At 37.8% G+C, this 22,476-nt stretch overlaps 2 protein-coding genes across 3 annotated transcripts in view; both read left to right on the plus strand.

Annotated features, from left to right (window-relative positions):
- The first annotated feature begins 16 nt into the window (after positions 1 to 16).
- Positions 17 to 8,381, plus strand: LOC127632872 (CXXC-type zinc finger protein 1-like). 2 transcript variants are annotated; one of them, XM_052111691.1, is made up of 14 exons: positions 17 to 204; positions 1,268 to 1,383; positions 1,518 to 1,618; positions 1,707 to 1,852; positions 2,018 to 2,173; positions 2,261 to 2,386; positions 3,750 to 3,857; positions 3,961 to 4,139; positions 4,294 to 4,501; positions 6,343 to 6,453; positions 6,586 to 6,635; positions 6,741 to 6,837; positions 6,912 to 7,064; positions 7,171 to 8,381. In XM_052111691.1, the coding sequence occupies exons 1-14, from the start codon at positions 202 to 204 to the stop codon at positions 7,315 to 7,317; spliced, it is 1,701 nt and encodes a 566-aa protein (XP_051967651.1). In that variant the 5' UTR covers positions 17 to 201; the 3' UTR covers positions 7,318 to 8,381. The 2 variants fall into 2 exon arrangements, with proteins under 2 accessions (XP_051967651.1, XP_051967652.1); XM_052111692.1 differs by having other exon boundaries at positions 1,707 to 1,831.
- A 1,764-nt stretch (positions 8,382 to 10,145) lies between these two features.
- Positions 10,146 to 22,476, plus strand: part of LOC127632758 (uncharacterized) — a 14,598-nt gene continuing 2,267 nt past the window's right edge. The window contains exons 1-13 of the mRNA XM_052111514.1: positions 10,146 to 10,214; positions 10,724 to 11,132; positions 16,703 to 16,843; positions 16,956 to 17,082; positions 17,199 to 17,509; positions 17,615 to 17,697; positions 17,838 to 17,869; positions 17,948 to 18,118; positions 19,555 to 19,617; positions 19,750 to 19,779; positions 19,867 to 19,947; positions 20,154 to 20,318; positions 20,849 to 21,079. Coding sequence (XP_051967474.1) covers positions 10,756 to 11,132; positions 16,703 to 16,843; positions 16,956 to 17,082; positions 17,199 to 17,509; positions 17,615 to 17,697; positions 17,838 to 17,869; positions 17,948 to 18,118; positions 19,555 to 19,617; positions 19,750 to 19,779; positions 19,867 to 19,947; positions 20,154 to 20,318; positions 20,849 to 21,079 — 1,812 coding nt within the window. The 5' untranslated portion in view covers positions 10,146 to 10,214; positions 10,724 to 10,755. The remainder of the gene's footprint in view (positions 10,215 to 10,723; positions 11,133 to 16,702; positions 16,844 to 16,955; positions 17,083 to 17,198; positions 17,510 to 17,614; positions 17,698 to 17,837; positions 17,870 to 17,947; positions 18,119 to 19,554; positions 19,618 to 19,749; positions 19,780 to 19,866; positions 19,948 to 20,153; positions 20,319 to 20,848; positions 21,080 to 22,476) is intronic.

Below are 22,476 nucleotides of genomic sequence, written 5' to 3' on the forward strand. Positions count from 1 at the left end.
CCAAAGCATTCGAAGAAGTGACGCTGTTAGCTAGTGGCTACAGTAACCATTGGGTCTTTATGTTGCTCCAATTTCTAGTTTATATTTACTTTAATAAAGGTCGAGCGAATAAAAACACGAGTTTTTCAAATTGTGAGATATTTGTGTAATTAATCCTCATTCAGACTGTTGATCGGACCTTTTACCAGGCTGTGAGCAGCAATGGTAAGTCTATTATGATTTGGTAGCATAAGCTTAATCACTCATGACAAAATAAACACATATCTAAAAGCCATATGTGTGATTTAAACGACATGTGCTTTTAAGATACTAATTATGTTTTAGAAGAGGACTACGGTTTGAAAGTGCAGTTAGACCGCTTTCCTGTTATCGTGCATGCTACTATGCCTTGTAACCCACAAATTTTAAAAGAAATATTTGTTTTTGTGTATATTTAATAATTTAGCTAATTAGTGATATGTTTTAATGGAATAGTTCACCCAAAAATAAAAATTCGCTCATCATTTACTCAGATGTGTATGTCTGTCTTTCTTCTGCAGAACACAAATTAAGATTTTTAGAAGAATATCTCAGCTCTGTAGGTCCATACAATGCAAGTGAATGTTGGCCAAAACTTTGAAGATCCAAAAAGCAGATAAAGGCAGCGTAAAAGTGATCCATAAGACTTCTGTTTTATAAACGCTGTCTTCTGAAGCTATCCAATCGGTTTTGGGTGATAACAGGCCAAAATGTAACTCCTTTTACACTATATCTTGCCATTGCAGTCTCTAGGCACAATCATGATTTCTAGCTTGATTACACTTCCTAGTGCTTGATGTATGTGCAGAGCGTTAGATGGTGCTAGGAAGTGTAATCAAGCTTGAAATCATGATCACCAAGGAGACAGATCAGGTCGAGATTTACAGTGGAAAATAAGTTTTATTTTGGTCTGTTCTTATCCAAAACCGATCGCTTCCGAAGGCATGGATTAAACACTGGAGTCATATGGATAACTTTTATGCTGCCTTTATCTGCTTTTTGGATCTTCAAAGTTTTGGTCACCATTCACTTGAATTGTATAGACATACAGAGCTGAGATATTCTTCTGAAAATTTCCGTTTGTGTTCGGCTGAAGAAAGAAAGACTTACACATCTTGGATGGCATGAGGGTGCGTACATTTTCATTTTTGGGTGAACTATTCTTTTAATCAGGTTTTTGAGAACACTTTCCCATCGTTTTGATGACTTGCGTGGCAAGATTTTAATAGCATTGTCTCTGTTTTAATAGGACAGCGAGATGTCTGATATGGATCAGACTCCAACTGTGGATAACTCCATAGTGGATGGAGAAAATGCTCCTCTGTACTGCATTTGTCGGAAGTCAGACATAAACTGCTTCATGATGTAAGCCTAATCTCTGCAACCGGTTCCTCCAATGCTTTCCCTTTCAAATGCAATGAACCTATAAGATAAGAAGTATTACTAAAATGTAACAATGTCTCCAAACTGAGACGCTAATTTGGATTCTTTTCCCACAGTGGTTGTGACAAGTGCAATGAGTGGTTCCATGGTCACTGCATAAATGTGACCGAGAAGATGGCCAAAGCTATCAGGGAGTGGTACTGCCAACAATGTCAGAGTGAGTGACAATTTGTTTTTTGTGCTTTGTTGCTGTTTTTTATTACTTGTGCTAATTCATATGCTTTTATGTATTCTCCATCTCTTAGATATGGATCCATCACTTGAAATAAGGTATCGAAAAAAGAACCGTGACAAAGAGGTTGAGTCAGAGAGAGCTGAAAAGCGATCCAGCACTCCAGAGTATAAGATCGATAAGCGCCGTGGGTCCAAAGTCAGTGTTTCTTCAGTTAACGTAAAGTCCCCTCGTTTATCAACACGTCCTCTACTAGATATAAATGTTCATTATTCCTATATGTATTATGTAGGAACTTAGAATGACACACATTTCAGTGTTTTACACCAAGATGCATGAAACAAACCAAGATGAGTAGTATTACTGTCCTAAACTGTTTCGCAGGTGAAACGTTCAGCTCGTATGTGCGGGGAATGCGAACCATGCACTAGGACAGAGGATTGTGGCCAATGCGACTTCTGTAAAGACATGAAGAAATTCGGTGGCCCAAACAGGATCCGTCAGAAATGTCGTCTTAGGCAGTGTGTTGTCCGTGCTCGAGTGAGTATAGTCATATATTCATTTATGTATTATTTATCTTTGGTTATTATATGTTGATTTTTTCAAATGTATTTGATTATTTTGCAGAAAATGCTGCGTATTCGGGATGAGGAGTTTTCTCTGCGTGAGAGGAAGGACAATATTACGCGCAGACGATACTCCGATGATTATGATGAGATGGAGCATTATGAGCGCTACAAGGACAGAAATGCGGTATTGACTAATTGTTGTTGCATAAAAACACATCCACATAGCTTGTTAGAGGTCGACCATTCCTGGATTTTGCCGATACCTATAACTGAGGTGGTGGAAAAGGCCAATAATCGATTAATCGGCAGATTTTTATTTTATTTTTGATTTATTTTTTGATTTATAGAATGATAAAAACATTTAGTTACTATGAGTCTTTCCTTACTATGACGGGCATGGACATTGAGGCTACAAGAGTTAAAAATGAATAAAATCCAGAAAGGAGTTTATTGTGCAACCAAAATTCCAGTTAAAACCAGTAAAATAAGATTGTGTGAATTATGCAGGACTTTTAACTGTAAACATGTCCAAAATACATCAGGGACTTTTATTTTGAAATTACAGACTTGGCCCTGTTTTAATGCTCTGTATGTATTTACCAAAGTAAGCTTTTTATAGCCTGAATATTCACCAGATGAAGAGTTTTGTTCATAAATATTTCACCAGATGAGGTTTATTGATAAGGGGGAAAACATTGAATAATATATTTTAAAAAATATCAGCAATTATCGGCTCTGATTAATGGTAAAAAAAACGATATATTTGTCTACCTCTAATATATGTTACTTTGAAATATTTTCAGGTTGTAATAAGTACTTTATCATTCGTGTGTATGTATGTGTATGTATATGTTTGTGTGTATATATATATATATAAAATAACCTATTCACACACACACTACACACACCAATGGCGGCAGAGCTGCCATGCAAGGCGCTAGCCTGCCATTGGGAGCAACTTGGGGTTCAGTGTCTTGCCCAAGGACACTTCGGCATGTGGAGTCGTGTGAGCTGGGAATTGAACCACCAAACCTGCGATTGGCAGCCGACCCGCTCTACCACCGGAGCCACAGCCGCACACAGCTGTGCTTTAACCTTTAATGAATAGATTTTACAACCCCAATTCCAAATGGGAACAGTATGGAAAATGCTAACAAATCATAAATGACTCCAAACCCTTTTAGAATTGGGATAGGAAAACTATTGGACAATTATCATTTAGACGTTTATCTGCCTTTTCCACCACCTTAGTTATTGGTATCAGCAAAATCGGCCAGCCTCTAGACAACATCAAACCAAGTGACATTTATTAAAAATAAAAATAAAAATTAAAAAAAGATAGCACCAACACATTTAGCCAGCAAAACCTTTCACAATAGATGTTTTTTGTTTCTGGTTGTCACACTTTGGAAAATGTCCATCGTTAATGTGATGAACTACACTTGATGTTACTCTGCTAGGACACCTGTGTGAACTTAAGGATGATGCTTTAGTTATTATTGTTAAAAAATTAACTTCCTCCCTTCTCATATGACACTTGTTTTTAGTCGTGGGGCAGTGAAGATGAGGATGGACCACTTTACAGTCGTGTCCCACGGAAGAAAGCTATAAAAGTCAAGCATGTCAAGAGGAGAGACAAGAAATTTGACAAAAAGGTAAAATGAAAGCCACCAACAGTGCTTATTGTTATTGCTATAAGTAAATGCATTGCACTTGATGCATTGTAAATAAAATACATTGATTGTGCTTGTCTTATAGAAAGAGTCTCGTCGCCACAAGCAGAAACAGAAGCACAGAGATCGTTCCAGACACAGCGAGAGAGGAGACGGCAGAGATGGAGGAGCCCATCGTCAGTGCCTGGGGCCAAACTGCATTGAGGCAGCACGTCCAAGCTCAAAATACTGCTCTGAGGACTGTGGCATGAAGCTGGCTACCAAGTAGGTTATTACTGCACATCTACTCCTGGAGTTGCATGCACAGCCTACTAACATAGGATAGTCACGTTAGGTTACACTAATATGTTTTTTTTAAATAGATGTTTTGAAAAAGAGGATCGATTATATTGATTTTCTGATTGGCTGATCTTTGCAGCCGTATCTATGAGATCCTCCCCCAGCGTATCCAGCAGTGGCAGCAGAGCCCCTGTATTGCAGAAGAACAGGGCAAAAAACAGCTGGAGCGCATCCGCAGGGAGCAGCAGGCCGCACGTATGCGCCTAGCCGAGATGGAGCGACGTTTCCACGAATTAGAGGGCATCATTGCCAAGGCCAAGCAACAGGTGGTCCTACAGGATGAGGATGTGAGTATTCAGTAATACTCACGAGGAGTCATAGATGTTGTTCCAAGTCTTTTGACTCTTATGGAATAACTGTTATGTAGAAATAGTTATGTTTGTCAGAGTTACAGGGTTCCCACGGTCTTGGAAAACCTGGAAATATAAGGGAATTTTAAAATGGTGTTTTCCAGTCCTAGAAATGGTGTAAAAATGTATACAATCTTGAAAGTCGTGGAAATTTCTCAAATGAATATACAGTTTTCGAGTTATCCACTGGTCTAAAATGTTTCAGTATTGCTCTTGTGAAGGGTAACATTACTCATGTCCGATTTGTGAATGGAAAAATGTTTTGAGTTGATAGTTTTCAATGAATCTGTCAAACCGGTTCACAAATTGCTCTGGAGTTAGTTCAGGATGCTTATTCATAAAGGTTTTATTTGTGTCAATGATTATTTCCACAAAAACAAAAAAAATATTTTTTACTTTAAAAACAGTAAATCTGGTTACAGTGAGGCACTTACAATAGATATGAATGGGTCAAATTTTTGGAGGGTTTAAAGGCAGATATGTGAAGCTTATTATTTTTTAAAAGCACTTCAGTTCATTCTTCTGTTAAAACTTTTGTATTAAATGAGCTGTAAAGTTGTTTAAATTGTCATTTACCAGGATTACAGGGTTTATGGCTTTACGTTGTCATGGCAACGAAGTTGCAAAACTGGCTATAACTTTACACAGAAAAGGTTAGTTAGTGATTTTATCACACAACATGCATATTGTTTACATCTTGTGACTATACTTTTGAAACAGTGAGTATTTTATTGTTTTAAGTTCGGCCCCCATTCACTTCCATTGTAAATGCCTCATTTTAACCCAGATATTTGCTTTTTTATAGAAAAGGAGAGACGAGTCTAAATACATTTTTGTGGTAATCAACATTATGCCACAAATACTGGCTTAACTTGAATTGAACCCGGAATATTCCTTTAAATTTGTATAAAATATTAAAAAAGGTAGATAGTTTAATAATAGTTAATGCAAAAAGGAAATGAAATGAACATGACAACTGCAATATTCTCTATAGTAGGTGGATGAGTGGCATCACTGGACAGGTTAGCTAAATCCATCCCAATGCTGCTTCTAGGCAACAAACACATTTAAAATGATTGTTTACTCACCCTCATGGGATCCCAGATGTGTATGACGTTCTATCCTTTACTAAACACAAACAAAGATCTATAGAAGAATATTTCAGCTCTGGTTGGTCCATTCAATGGAAGTGAAAGGTGACCAGAACTCTGAAGGTCCAAATATCTCATCAAGGCATAATAAAAGTAATCCATCAATTAAATCAACTCCAGTGGTTTAATCAATGTCTTCTGAAGCAATCCAATTGTTTTTGGGTGAGAACAGAACTAAATTTATTTCCTTTTTCACTGTGCATGTTGCCATTGCAGTCTCTCGGCACAATCATGATTTCAAGCTTGAAAACACTTCCTACAGCGCCATCTAGTATTCGTGATATCATGATCGACAAGGAGACTGCTGTCAAATTGCTTTTCTGAGGGCAGCACGGTGCAATGGAGTAGTATATGGCATAGTGGGCTAAAGCACTGAACTGTTTAGCAGAAGGTTGTCGGTTCGATCCCCACAGCCACCACCATTGTGTCCTTGAGCAAGGCACTTAACTCCAGGTTGCTCCGGGGGGATTGTCCCTGTAATAAGGGCTCTGTAAGTCGCTTTGGATAAAAGCATCTGCCAAATGCATAAATGTAAACATGATTTGTGAAATCACATAAAAAATGTGTGAATGCTGCAATTTGAGCTGTATCGTTACTATGATATCATATCGATGCACTTTCTTGCAGGTGAATGAAACAGACAGCGAGGACACAGACCTTCAGATCTTCTGTGTGTCCTGCAGTCACCCCATCAACCCCAAGGTGGCACTGAGGCATATGGAGAGATGTTATGCCAAGGTGAATACACAGTTCCTTGAGCCCATATACTGATAGTCACTGATACGTGATCAAATTGAAAATTAGATCCTGTTTAAACCTATATTAAATGGATTCGTAATGTATTAACTCTTTTTTTTTTTTTTTTAACAGTACGAAAGCCAGACCTCTTTTGGTTCCATTTTCCCAACAAGAATAGAAGGGTAATTAGTAATTAGTCAAATTTTGTTGAATTATACTAAAGTGCTGCAATTTAGCCTAAGGTGTCCCCTAATTTACTCATTGGCAATATCTTTCTTTACTATCAGGGCAACAAGACTCTTTTGTGATGTATACAACCCCCAGAGCAAAACGTACTGCAAAAGACTTCAGGTCTTGTGCCCAGAGCATTCCAGAGACCCTAAGGTGACTGTTCCACAGTATTTCTGTTAAAACTTCACCATGTCCAAATCTGTGTATAACATTTTGTCTTGTCTCAGGTCCTAGCAGATGAGGTGTGTGGATGTCCACTAGTGCGTGATGTGTTTGAGCCGACAGGAGAGTACTGCAGGGTCTCCAAACGCAAATGTAACAAGCATTACTGCTGGGAGAAGCTCAGACGAGCAGAGGTGGACCTGGAGCGGGTCCGAGTGGTCAGTCATGTTTTTGCCTTCAAAACTGATACATATTTTGTATTTTTACATTTGAAAGAAAATACAAACTTTATTTTAATACCATTTTCTTGCCCCGTCTATACAGTGGTACAAGCTGGACGAGTTGTTTGAACAAGAGCGCAATGTGAGAACAGCGATGACCAACAGAGCAGGACTGCTGGCTCTTATGCTCCATCAGACTATCCAGCACGACGCACTGACCACTGACCTCCGCAGCGATAAAGACAGATGAAGAGTCAAAGCTCACCGGAAAAACATTTTGTTTATATTTGTAGAATTTTCATAATGTATATTTGTCACTATTTGGATAGTCATTCATATTAAAATGTTCTTCATGTCTCCTTCAATCTGCACTGATTATATGTGTCCAAGCAGTTATTGAATTGTAATATATTAGGGTTTTCTATTTTGTGTATACACATAGTTATGCTCGTTTCAAGTGACCCTGGACAGCATTGGTACATTATGCATTTATCCATTCGGTTTTGCAGTCCAAATCCTTTTACATTTTAGCTCTTCCATTGAGATCTCTTGATTTTCTTAATCTTTTGGATGACTGATTGGACTTTTTCTAAAACAACAAAAAACATGGCTGAAAATGTACCATAGCTAGTAACTTTAGTCTTAGCCAAAATTCCATTTACTCGTTATTCTTTCTATGGGAAACCGAATTAGTCTTTCTAAAACCAAATTACAAATTTGAGCTTTTAATTCGCTCAGTGCAGGCAATGGCGCCAGCAGAGACTATTTAGCCCGAGATGGACCACTTGTATTAAAATTAATGGGAGAAATTAGAACACCCAATATGGTGGATGTAGAAAAGGAAGTCCCACCTTACATGTAAAAGAGCCAATCATGTTTTAGATGCAGCCTGACAAATGTTTTTTAGCCTGATATGAGCTAAAGAAGCACACTTTATGATATTGTCAGATTTTACTGCTGATTTGAAATATGTTATTTGATTGCCATCTTGGATGTCTGTCTTTACTCGGCTGTACTTTGACTCCATTTGTATCCATAGCAAAGTCTCTTTCAAGGCATGTAATTCAACTCTGAATCTTTGGAACGCCCCCTGGCAGCGAGTGTTCACATGAGGCACTGGAATGATGCAATCAAGACGGTGTACCTCATCCTTAAACAGTACTGGGTAGAAACGGATTACATATAATCATATTACAAAAATCTAGTACTTGTAATTGGAATCAATTACATTTGAAAATACTGGTAATCGGACTACAGTTACTTTTTATAGATTACATGATTACATATTGACAAGGCAATGGCAGTAAATTGTTAATAATTTATTGATCATCCTAATCATTCTCTCTCTTTTTTTTTAATGATTGTTTTATGTTGATTTTATGGCCTTTAATATTTGTAAAGTTGCCAGTGTTTTTTGCCATACACTATCATTGCTGTTAGATTTAATGTTAATTTCATTCATGTCATTTTTAATGCACTTTTTCAAAATGAACACAAAGGAGCTCTTTTTGTTAGTGAAAAAGAATGGAATACATTTTCTTCCATTGTACGTTTTTGTTAAAATGATTATCCTACTCAAATGCATGTGACATCAAATAAAATAGAATTTGATAGCAAGTAATCCAAAATTACTGGATTAGATTACCCCAAGATTTAATCTAAAAAAAATACTGTATTGATTGCATTTTTTGTCATGTATCACAAGTAATCCACCCAGCGCTGCCCTTAAACTACTTATTTATTTGCATATATCTGAATATTTAGCAATAAACATAAAATATATTGTCCATAATTAAAATCAACAACTTTAAATGAATAGTTTTATATATTCTCTTAGTTTTATATTCAACGACCTCATTCACAATGCTTCCTTTGTCTTTTTGCCCGATTTTCAAATACTTTTTTTTTGCCTCAAATCAAAGTTGGCAATGTTGCGATTCACTTCGGAGCTGGTTGGTTTGGTTCATGGCTTATGATTATGGTGGATTTTATAAAAAGCCTATGCAAAAAATGAATGGGAAAAACACTTTAGAAACTTCTCATGCCCGGGAGCGTTCCCAATATGGCGGCCAAGTCGACTACTTGCCTTAAGGGTGAACATTACCATAAGAGATGTCATTAAATCTGCAAAGGCAAAAATTGCAATGGCCTACCCTACAGGATTCATCTACAGGGTCAAATCAGTGAACATCCAGTAAGAGAAGTGCTTGAAGTGAATTGGGAAACATCAAATACATCTGGTACAAGATTTGCATGCAAAGAAATGGACTACTGAAATGGCATTCGACTATTCATGTGACCCTTTATATTATATTATATATTCAACTATTTTATGTGCATTTTGAAATTGCGCACAAGAAATCCTGAATGGAAATGCTTGATATGTGAATACACTCAAAATTCTCTTATAATTGTATGGCACTGATGGAGTTTTGCATTAGTTAAAATGCGATTTAAAGGGATTGCTCACCCAAAAATTTGAAACATTTAGATGGAAACCCAGCAAATGTAATGTTTTCTCTGTCTTCCTCTATTTTTTAAAGAAAAGCAGCAGCAAGACAAAATATTTTTGTTTGTGGTAGCCTATTCAACATTATGCCACAAATGTTGTCATTTGAGGTTAACTTGTATTGAACCCAGAATATGTATTTTAAGTATTATATCACAATTATGTAGGTTAATATTCAAGTTGATTGGGTTCCAAAAAATTATGTTCCCATTCACAAAGTGCACAGCCTGACTAGTCATTGACTGAACAGGACAGGGGGCTTCCGTTCAGTTTCATCATCCCGTGGGAAATTTCATTTGAACGTGTGTCACATAAAAACATCGAAACGCACAAAGAACATAGCACACAGGTCAATGAGAAGAGAAACATGTCCATATTTCAAAAGCAGAATTCTGTAGGAAACACTGACATCAAAATTATACATTTTAAGTACAAATATACGAAAATATTAAACATTATACAACAAGGTGTTTAAAACAATTTTTAAGACAAGAAAAAAACGTCATATGTAGCAAGTCAAAATTTAATCGATGATTGTTGAAGTCACGTGTTTCCGGGGTACAACAACACTTCCGGTCCCTGTCCGGTGTATGTGTGTTTCAAATATTTCCATTTGAGGAGCGTTTCGAGATTTGCAGGTAGGATTTTTTAAAAACGCCTGTGTTGTATTTACTTCATATAGTTGGGCGGAATCATTAAATATCGCCCATCAAGCCGCTAAACCTCAGTAGCTTTGTTATTTACAATTAATTCACGATTGCTAGCGCTTTAGCCACCTCGATTTACATGGTCGCCGATGGTTGTTAGGCTGCGTTTCAAAATCTAGCGAGATGACTACATAGACAGACAGCATTTTGAGCTTCAAAAGTCGTGATTTTGCAAATACCACCGTTTGGCCCTAATATGGAGAGCATCAGTAGGCAGTTAGCTGGCTATTGGACACACTAATTTGACCTGAGTTCTGTGCATATTGTGGAGAGAGAGAGAGAGAGAGTAAGTGTTCAGATTATGCATTTTGATTGAGCTCTAAAAGTTCCAGATGAGCCCCAACAAGCCGATGTTGAGCAATTTCTCCTTTTGGTATTGAAAATCAGAGATTGCTTGCTTCTTGAGAATAGTTTTACTAATACAGACTTTTTGGTTGCAGCTCTAAAGAAGAAAAGCGAGGGCTTTGAAAATATGGAGACAGAGGATGTAGCAGCTGAGGCACCTGTAGAACCACCAACCGAAGCGCTAGATGCAAATACTGAGTCAAACAAAGAGCCCAATGTAAGCGCAGACATTCAGGACATTCAGAACCATGTCACAGACAACAACAAAGAGGAATCCGTGACTGAGACGCAAGGTGAGTCTGACAAAGTCACAGAAGGGGAGACTGCTCCTAGTGGACAAGTCGCGGACAATCCTCCTTGTGACTGGTTGGAGCCACTTGAAGAAGACTGTGATGAAGCTGATGCTCAGAGCTGTGATCAGGATGGAGCAGAGAGCGTTGCGGGGAGTGAGAGGAGTGGGAGTCTGGCTAGCGGATGGAAGAACTTTGGGGGCAGAGGTGGCGGGTATGTACATGTCCTGGAATTCTCATTTCAATACCTCTATAAACATTTATCTTCGAGTTATAGCATATTTCAGGGTTCCCACTGTCTTGGGAAAACTGTTAATATCAGGGAGTTTTACTATTGTGATTTGTTGATCAAAATGATTTCAAGTCAATTATTTTTCAAAATCCTTATCCAGTCATCACAAGCAACAGGAAAAGTAATTAAAAAAAATAATTTGGTCCAAAGGAGTGGGAACTCTTTTATTAAAGGAGCAGTTCACCCAAAAAGGTCAATTCTGTCATTATTTACTGCTCCTTGTGTTGTTCCAAACTAGTATGACTCACTTTCTTGTGTAACATTTAAAAGAGGTGTTTTTCAGTATCATGGCAGTCGATAGGGCCTCACTTTAAAGTTTAAAAGAATTGTTCACCAAAAATGCAAATTCTCTCTTCATTTACTCACCCTCTTTTCATCCCAGATGTGTATGACTTTCTTTCTTCTGCATAACACAAATTAAGATTTTTAAAAGAATATCTCAACTCTGTAGGGCATTACAATGCAAGTAAATGGTGACCAAAACTTTGAAGCTCCAAAAAGCACATAAAGGCAGCAAAAAGTAATCCATATCACTCCAGTGGTTTTAAGCATGTATTCTGAAGTGATATAGTCAGAGAAGGAGTAATATTTTGGCATGTTCTCACCCAGAATCGATTAGATCACTTCAGAAGACATGGATTAAACCACTGGAGTGATATGGATGACTTTTGTGCTGTCTTTATGTGCTTTATGAAGCAGAGTTTTGGTCACCATTTACATGCATTGTAATGGACCTACAGAGCTGAGATATTCTTTTAAAAATCTTAATTTGTGTTCTGCAGAAGAAAGAAAGTCATACACATCTGGAATGACATAAGGTTGAGTAAATGATGAGAGAATGTTTATTTTGGGTGGACTATTCCATTAACAAATCACAAAAAAGGACCAAAGGAGTATTGCAAGTCATGCATCATATGAAGTCTTGGTAAGAAACAACCGGCAATTTATGACATTTTCAATGAAAATCTTGATGTTTGTTGCACATTCTTGAGCACTGTGAGAGAAGCTCGTTCACACTGGCATGCATGTTTTTATCAGAACTTGCGTTTTATTAGCGCATGAAAGTTCTATAAAGAATACTAACATACTTTTATTTTACAGTCTTTGTTTAGGGCTTTCCCAATTTCCCTCAGCCAAGACCAGAATGATCAATTGTAACTCCTAAAGCTTTCAAGCCACATGCACTAAACTTGGCACCAACCTTCAGACTGTTCTTGAGTCGCTATATCTTTTCTAACTGTACGCAATATCTGTTTTCATACAGCGGGCAGTCAAACATCCAACAAAAATCCCATAGACTTGCATTGAAAATATTCAAACGGGCCAACGGAATGCTCATTAATTTAAACTCCAACTGTCAAAAATTTAAATGTAAACAAACCCACATGCCCGCCATATCATGGCTTTAGGTTACAATATAAAATCTATTTATCTTTCTGAAGGTCTGCATTCAAATCTCTCTAAGAATTTCAGACAAAAACTTTGTCAAGCCCACATCAAAGTTTGTTTTGAATTATTTTATGGCATCATTTTTATATCACCTGAACTTGAATTTGAAAAAGCCTCAGAATTCATGATCTAGAACAATGACTGTGTGTAATTTGCTGTTATTGAAAAATTTTGCTGTTAATTTTATATATTTGAAAATATTTTTTGTGAATTCACCTAAAAAAAATTCAGGTTGTGAAATGCAAGTTTTTATTAATCAAGCGGTGGATTTCAGGTCATGCAATTTAGGTCTCAATATTCATGTTGTTGAATACGGGTTGAGAAATTCAGTTGGCAAAATTCGAGGATGATATCCGGGAATGCAAGGAAGAGCAAACGAGCGTTGATGCAATCCGTCTCTCGCAAAGTGATGGAAACAGCTCACAAGTAATTTTCGACAACTGTGACAACAACTTCGTGAATACACAAAAAAGGTATACTTTAGGGATACTTGTGTGTCATTAGTGTTATAGAAGAAAAGATAAACTTAATCAGTTAATTGGATCCTTCAATTTACAGCAAGTTTCATCAAGAACCTTATTTCATAATGATATGAGCAAAGGACATATACCAGTGGAAACAAATAGTCAACTACCTCTTTTTAACTGCAAGTCTGCAAAAAATAAATAAAATGTTTGTCGTTGATAAGTTTTAAATAATAAATCTAAAAATAAATCCTATTTCTGTACGTCTATTAAAAGGTTGTGACATCAAAAATAGTTTAACATTTATATAAATGTGTGTGTATATATTTATATATATTATAAATACATTTCTCCACCTTCAGAGATCAACAGGGTGTGTTTAATCATTACTTCCAAGGTAATATGAATCGGGTAGAGAGCTACCTCTTGTTGTTGCTGTAAATAAGTGAAATAATCCAGATCTGTTGCTAACTGAAATGACAGCCGTGTTTACCCATTTTGTAAGTGTGTGTTGCATGTCTTGGCTGTTTGATAAAATTAGATTTAACATTCTCTTGCACATTTGTACTAGTACTGAATAACAATATAGTTAACTTCAAATGTACAACACGCATCTATCCTTAACTGTCTACATTACCAGTCTGGATTGCTTGAGTTAGCATGCCATCTCGCTTTTTAATATTTGTATCAAAATTCTGGAGATTCTAACCTCGTAGGTATTACATTTATACTGATGATTTGTCAGTGTCTTATTTATTATTTATATTTTCAAGCAGACAACGTTACCTTCATGATAATACAAATCTGGGCTTTATCTATATACTTTACAGAGGTGTTCTGTAATATGTGCATTTTCATTGTATCCCATATTCAAATCAGACAGCAGTATTCTGTTATAGTTTCTATTGTTTTACATGTAATGCATGCGTGAAAGCTCAAAATAGAAAAGTCATTTAACCTTAAATGTCAGTCGTTTTGTTCCTCACATTTTTAAGTATTAGCACACACACACACACACACACACACACACACACACACACACACAAATAAAAAATAATACAGAGACCTATAAAGTATTTTTTGTCATTTCCTGTAGCTATTAAGACACATAAATCGTACATATACCATAAAAATTATAATAATATTTCACTGTAATGTATGCGCATATTGACCTGTTTCATATGAAATCACTGTATGACCATTCTGGGGATCATGTTATCTGGTCATGTATGCATGCACGTGAATCATTTTACTTGCCTTTTCAGCAGATTAGTTCAATGTGAATTGCCAAGGAGCAAAGAAAAGACATTTTGCACATTATTAAAATGTAGGCTATATATATACACACACACACACACACACACACACACACACACACACACAGTACTGTGCAAAAGGTTTAGGCACTTGTGAAAAATGTTGCATAATGAGGATGTCTTCAAAAATAATGCCATAAATAGTTTTCACTTTTCAATTATGTCATGCAAAGTCCAGTAAACATAAAAAAGCTAAAGGCAGAAAGGATGTTCCAAGCTTCTTGGAGAATTTGCCACAGTTCTTCTATCTATTTAGGCTGTCTCAATTGTCTCCTCATGTAATCTCAGATTAACTGAATGTTCAGTGGGGGTGGAGGGATCTCTGTGGGGTCATGCTTTCTGTTGTAGGGCTCCCTGTTCTTCTATTCTATTTACAAAAGTAAACTTTGGGAGTCTAAAATGTATATTTCCTATTGACAATAAAGCTCAAGATATACACTCACCTAAAGGATTATTAGGAACACCTGTTCAATTTCTCATTAATGCAATTATCTAATCAACCAATCACATGGCAGTTGCTTCAATGCATTTAGGGGTGTGGTCCTGGTCAAGACAATCTCCTGAACTCCAAACTGAATATCAGAATGGGAAAGAAAGATGATTTAAGCAATTTTGAGCATGGCATGGTTGTTGGTGCCAGACGGGCCGGTCTGAGTATTTCACAATCTGCTCAGTTACTGGGATTTTCACGCACAACCATTTCTAGGGTTTACAAAGAATGGTGTGAAAAGGAAAAACATCCAGTATGCGGCAGTCCTGTGGGCTGAAAATGCCTTGTTGATGCTAGAGGTCAGAGGAGAATGGGCCGACTGATTCAAGCTGATAGAAGAGCAACGTTGCCTGAAATAACCACTCGTTACAACCAAGGTATGCAGCAAAGCATTTGTGAAGCCACAACACGCACAACCTTGAGGCGGATGGGCTACAACAGCAGAAGACCCCACTGGGTACCACTCATCTCCACTACAAATAGGAAAAAGAGGCTACAATTTGCAAGAGCTCACCAAAATTGGACAGTTGAAGACTGGAAAAAATGTTGCCTGGTCTGATGAGTCTCGATTTCTGTTGAGACATTCAGATGGTAGAGTCAGAATTTGGCGTAAACAGAATGAGATCATGGATCCATCATGCCTTGTTACCACTGTGCAGGCTGGTGGTGGTGGTGTAATGGTGTGGGGATGTTTTCTTGGCACACTTTAGGCCCCTTAGTGCCAATTGGGCATCGTTTAAATGCCACGGCCTACCTGAGCATTGTTTCTGACCATGTCCATCCCTTTATGGCCACCGTGTACCCATCCTGTAATGGCTACTTCCAGCAGGATAATGCACCATGTCACAAAGCTCGAATCATTTCAAATTGGTTTCTTGAACATGACAATGAGTTCACTGTACTAAAATGGCCCCCACAGTCACCAGATCTCAACCCAATAGAGCATCTTTGGGATGTGGTGGAACAGGAGCTTCGTGCCCTGGATGTGCATCCCACAAATCTTCATCAACTGCAAGATGCTATCCTATCAATATGGGCCAACATTTCTAAAGAATGCTTTCAGCTTTTCAGCACGTAGAATTAAGGCAGTTCTGAAGGCGAAAGGGGGTCAAACACAGTATTAGTATGGTGTTCCTAATAATCCTTTAGGTGAGTGTACATAACTATCTTAAGATAAATGTTTTTGTGCCTAAGACTTTTGCATAGTACTTTATACTGCATATATAAACAAAAAAAGAAACGTCCTCTCATTGTCAACTGCTTTTATTTTCAGCAGATTAACATGTGTATATATTTGTGTGAACATAAAAAGATTCAACAACTAAGACATAATCTGAACAAGTTTCGCAGACATGTGACATCTCCTGTACCAGATTTGACAGCTCTTGCTGTGAGATGTTACCCCACTCTTCCACCAAGGCACTTGCAAGTTCCCAGAAATTTCTGGGGGAATAACCCTCACCCTCCAATCCAACAGGTCCCAGATGTGCTCGATGGGATTGAGCTACAGCCGCCCAAAATATTTTCAAATATTTAAAATGAACATCTACATTTTTCGATTACATCAAAGTACACTCAGTCTTTTATCAAGATCATGATTTCTGAGGCTTTTTCAGGTTCAATTTAAATATATAAAAATGACGCCATATACTTTCCCTATGTAGTTCCTCTAATTAAATGTTCTTTCTCCTATTATGCACTACACTACATTATTAGTGGAGCTAAAACGCTAAACGGGTGTATATGTTTTTTTTTTTATTTGGATTTTTTTAGATTTAAACCTCGGAGGAGACCACAGTGTGAGGCTGATGAAGGCTGGGAAGATTGCTCTTTATTAGGGGAAGGATGGAAACGCAAACAGGTTTTCCGTCGATCAGGCACAAGTGAAGGACGCAGTGACACGTACTATACAAGGTGTCTTTAAAACTGCTCAATTAGAATGAAACGGTATCATTTGCAAATGTATTGTTCTTCATAAAATCTTATTTTCTTTCTTGTCCCTTTATAAACATCTGTGTTCTTACAGTCCTGCCGGTCATAAAGTGAGAAGTAGGGTTGAGCTTTTGAAATATGTAGATCCTTCCATCGACCTCACAAACTTTGATTTCAAGACGGGCAAGATCCTTGATGTTGTGGTTCCAAGAAGAGGAAGGGTGAGGACTAAATGTTCATCAGCATGCTTTTTTTTTTTTTTCCCAGAAATGGCATATTCTTTCTCATTTTATTATTAATGCCTATGTTTCGATCATTTCTCCTCATTTACCTATAGAAGAGGAAAGTGGATTCTCCCCTGCTTTACTTCGGAGGCTCCTCTGAAGTTCCAAAAAAATTAACGGATACAGGTGGCTGGGCCGGTAGTTCAGGATCTTCAGCAAATCTCAGTGCCTTTCAGAGAGAAGGCCCATATGTCAGACCGATGGTTGAGAATTCCAGAACCATGCCAGATACCAATGTCCCAAACGTCACCAATCCTCCACATTTTGGTCCAACTCAAATTCCAGCGAAGCCAACTGCTCCTCCCCCGGGGGTTTCAGGCGGGCTTATGAATGGCAGTAGTGGAACTTCGCGACCTTTGTTGACGTATGCAAAATTACTTCACTTACTTTCCTCAGCTTTAGCCTTAATGTTGAATATTGTGGTGCAAATGTCGTTTTTCCCTTTTATGTTTGTTTTGTTTATATTTAGTGTCTGCGTAAAATGTAATAAAACCATTGCATTTGAAGAGGGACAAACTCTGTGCCAGACCTGCCTGCTCGAGTGTAACATACGTAAGTAAAAAAAAGTACCATGTCTCATGCATGTTTTGTGAGTGTAGGTCATGAAGCAACTATTGTTTTGGCTTGTGTGTTTAAATAGTCTGTTATTGCATTTATCATCATCAAAATTATTTGTTTTTCTTTTGTTTTAGCAATAGCGAGAAGCAGGAAACCCTACAAAAAGGTATGTTACTTTTTCTAACATGAGCCTTACCAATTGTTAAAGTTGGACAACATATTTATGATTTAATTTTGGGTTTAGTGGGTCCCATGTGGCCGGTGCCGGGCTTGCCAAGTTACGACGGACTGTGGAAAATGTGTTAGCTGCAGAAATGGCAAGCTTCGGCTTCGACTGAATATCCGCTCCCGGAAAATCGTTAAATGTCGCAGACGAAAATGTTTACACCCTGTCCGTAGGGACAAGAGTGGAAAGGTACAGTAGTTAAATTCTGATTTTGTGCATTTTTGTTGTTGGATTGCAGATGTTTTTCATTATTATCTCACGTATGTGCAAAAATATATAAACATATTTAGAAAATCTTTATCTTGCTCATACTGTGTTTTGTTATACATGATTTGTGGCTAACATCACATTTAAAGGAATAGTCCGGGTTCAATACAAGTTAAGCTCAATCAACAGCATTTGTATCATAATGTTGATTACCACAAAATTAAATTTTGACTTGACCCTCCTTTTCTTAAAAAAAAGCTAGTATCTGGGTTAAAGTGAGGCACTTACAATGGAAATTAATTGGGGCCAATTTGTTAACATAAAATACAAACTTTTTTTCCATTATAGCAACAAGATGTAAACAGTATTTTACATCTTGATTTGTAAACACTATTTTAGTGTGATAAAATCACTTACTAACCTTTTCTGTGTAAAGTTGTATCAAATTTAACAAATTTGTTGTCTTGTAATGTCAACAAACCCTAAAATGAATGTAAAAATGTCATATTAAACAACTTTACAGCTCAAATAATACAAGAGTCTTAACAGAAGAATTAATTTTAAAATGGAGTGGTGGTGGCGTAGTGGCTAAAGCACAGGGCTGTTAATCAGAAGGTCTTAGGTTCTAACCCCATGGCCACCACCATTGTGTCCTTGAGCAAGGCACTTAACTCCAGGTTGTTCCAGGGGGATTGTCCCTGTAATAATTGCACTGTAAGTCGCTTTGGATAAAAGCGTCTGCCAAATGCATAAATGTAAATGTAATTTGTGCTTTTATAAAATTATAAGCTTCAGATTTCTGCCTTTTTTTTCTCTCTTCCCTTTTCTCCCCAATTTGGAATTCCCAATGCATGCTAAATCCTCATGGTGGCGTAGTGACCATCAATCCGGGTGGTGGAGGACGAATCTCAGTTGCCTCCATGTCTAAGACCGTCAATCCTTGCATCTTATTGCGTGGCTTGTTGAGCACGTTACCACGGAGACGTGGTAGGCACATGTGGAGGCCCCATGCTATTCTCCACGGCATCCACGCACAACTCGCCACACGCCCTACCGAGAGCGAGAACCACACATTATTGCGACCATGAGGAGGTTACCCCATGTGACTCTACCCTCCCTAGCCAATGGGCCAATTTGGTTGCTTAGGAAGCCTGACTGGATTCACTCAGTACTCGCTGAGCTACCCAGGCCCTCGTATTTCTGTCTTTTAAAACCCTCCAAAAATTGGCCCCATTCACTTCCATTGTAAGAGCCTCACTGGAACATCGAACATTTATTTAATTTTTTTAAGAAAAGGAGGGACGAGTCTAAATATATTTTTGTGGTAATCATCATTATGCCACAAATGCTGTCGATTGAGCTTAACTTGTATTGAACCCGGAACATTCCTTTTAATCTCAGGTTTTGTTCATCCACAGACACCAGGAGGAAACATTTCAAACACGTTTGGATCCATGAGCACAGCTTCAATTATTTCAAAAGTGAGAGGAAACCTCTTTATGCAACATTGATTTCATCAGGGTTTCATCGTTTCGTTCCGCACAGTGTACTGTTACTTGATTGTGCTTGTAAAATATTTTAGTCATATTGTCTCTCTCTTCTACTATTTTCAGCCTTCAGTCTCAGATTTTGAGGAATCACAGGTAACAGTCACTTAAATAATCTAGACCAAGTGATCAGTGTGTATCAGTGATCAGCTGTAAATCAAAATATTGTTTTCCTGTGAACAGAGCTCCTTGCCACAGTTCAGTGACTCAGAGGATCTGTCTCTGTTCTTTGGCGGTAATGATGGTGACTATGGCTATGATGAGGTAGAGCTTGATTCTTTTTGGTATTAAGATATAGAAAGATGACTATTTAAAATTAAGTTCATAAAGAGAATAGTTGGTTGACTAAACTTTAAATGGAAATTCTGGAAATATCTCATAGTGTCCGATCTAATGAGGGCGTTTTAAAATGGTGTCCTTGGTGCTTTTCAAAAATTCTCTTTATTTCATCATGTTCGCCTGATCTGCAGATGGTTGCGGGAAAGTTACGTCGCCGGTCCTGTGGGAAATGTAGAGGTTGTGTTCGACGTACCGACTGTGGAACCTGTGATTTTTGCATGGACAAACCCAAGTTTGGAGGCAGGAATAAAAAAAGACAGAAATGCCGTCTACGGCAGTGTGAAAGAGAGGCTATGGTGCGCTTTCAAACATTTAATTTGAACTGTATTATTGGTGTTTATATTGATTTTTATGTTTTCACCTCTTAAATTTTATTATCTATTGTATGATACATTATTTAAAACTTAGGGTTTGGAATTTAGAACCGAAAAAAATTGGGAACAAATGATTTGCCATGATGTTTGTTTTAATGACTTTCCGATCTGTAAACGAATGACTATTATGAGCTGCTTCTTTTCAGTGAATCTGCCAAAAAGACCAACATGAAATCAAACAATTTATTGTGTTATGTGTACTCGAGGCTTGTGAGACTTAACTCGGCATAATTACTACCTGGTAGTTCATATGACAGTGTGTACTTAAAGATACTCAATCAGAACAGAGCTTTGTTCGGGATAGTGTTTACTGCCTCAAAAGTATTAAAAGAATCATTAAATTATTTGATCGTTGACTTTAATAGCGGAAATGTTAAGGAACAGGAATTAAATGAAATCGGAAACAGACCCATATTAAATGGCGTTTTTGTCTCAACGTTTGTATTTAACAGAAGCATTTGCTGCCCATGGATGAGAATCAGTCGGACATGCTTATTCCCGAGGAACGTGGCAGGCCGAGGCCACGTTACACATATTCACGTGGTAGACCCAGGAACAGAAGATCATGGGATTTCGAGGTCTCAGATAATGAGGCTGAACTTTATGAGAGCCCAAAGCCTTTCTCAGGTTCTGCACAGATAGTGAAAAGAGACAGGCTCGTCCTCCCCAATTATAATGGAAAGGTATAGTAGTGGAGTTATAATTATTCATTTAATTATGTTGGCTTGACAAAGCCAACGTACTGTTATTATACACCACCAAAAGCTCTCAAGCTACACCCACCAAACTTGGCACAGACGTTCAGATTGTTCTGACTGATCAGCCGGTCCAGATGAAATCCGTGTGCGCAGAATTCCGCAGACACTCCAAAGTTCTGCACAATTGCGACATTTGTCATTCACAAAAGTTTGACACACCACCCCTCGCATGTTTCTTAATCAAATATTTTTGTTAATTTCACAATTATTTCAGGTGAATTTACATTGAGCCCATAAGAGCGTTGAAGTTTAAATCCGTTCTGCTATATTTCTCCCAAAATTGGCACAGAAAACACGCAAATGCCATCTCGGCTTGATTCCATAGCTGATGATCAAATCCATACACTTGCATGGACAATTTCTGACCATACAGAGCTATCAAGCTATGTCCACCAAACTCCGCACAGTACCTCAGCTAGGGTCACCAGACGTCCCAATAAAACCGGGGGAGGGATGAAGTGAAAGGACAGATAGGCTTGTGGAAAATTTATATTAATAGCTTGCAAGTTCATCTGATGTGCATTTTTGCTGGACAGTCCCGATTTTACGAGCCGTGTCCTGACTTGAGTTACAGTCAGGATGCCTTTTGTCCCGATAATCAGTCTTGGCCTAATGTTTTACGAAACTGATCATTGTTGTGCTTCATGCTTTTCTGTCATGAGAACCTTGCAACAAATAAAGAGGGAATCGTTCAGACCGCAGTCTCTCAATCAGCTGTGCTTTTTCCGCTCTGCCAGTCTTCCCCTTCCTAACTCTGTCAGTCCACAAAAAAGTTTACTTGCCTGCTTGAAGCCGAAAAACGAGGGAGGGAGGGATGATAATAGTCGTACAGCATAGGTCAAGGTAATCAAGTAGCAAAAAATGCATTCCCTTCCTAATATACAGCCTCTGACACACCGTCAGTAAAATCGCTACCCTGTATCAAGGAGCCATGTGATGTAAGAAACCCTGTTCGGACGGGATTTGTTTTTATACAGGGATATCCCAGAGCTTCTTATTGATTTTAAACCCATCCGAAACGGTCATTTCAGTGTTATTGTTTTATGACTTTTTACGGACTGCTTGTTCAAGCACAAATAAAGATAACCGTGTCTTATCCTCTATAAAATGCCCTGAGAAAATAATGGAGGTAGTAATCTGGTCAACTGGTCACCCTAACCTCAGCCCATTCTGACTTAGTAGGCTTTATTTTTCTTAATTGACCTGACTGATGCTAAGATATCTGTGTATCTAGATAGAGTCCTAAAACTTCAAGCTTTTAAAACAATTTTAAACTTCAGACAAGGCTTTGTCAAACCAACACGTAACATTTCCTAGTTTAT

The sequence above is a fragment of the Xyrauchen texanus genome, chromosome 39 (assembly GCF_025860055.1).
Source record: "Xyrauchen texanus isolate HMW12.3.18 chromosome 39, RBS_HiC_50CHRs, whole genome shotgun sequence".
Classification (NCBI taxonomy): Eukaryota; Metazoa; Chordata; class Actinopteri; order Cypriniformes; family Catostomidae; genus Xyrauchen; species Xyrauchen texanus.

Coding starts and splice junctions, on each gene's coding strand:
- LOC127632872 (XM_052111691.1), top strand. Junction 4,502..6,342: donor TGGTCCTACAGGATGAGGAT/GTGAGTATTCAG, acceptor ACTTTCTTGCAG/GTGAATGAAACAGACAGCGA. Junction 6,454..6,585: donor TGGAGAGATGTTATGCCAAG/GTGAATACACAG, acceptor TTTTTTTAACAG/TACGAAAGCCAGACCTCTTT.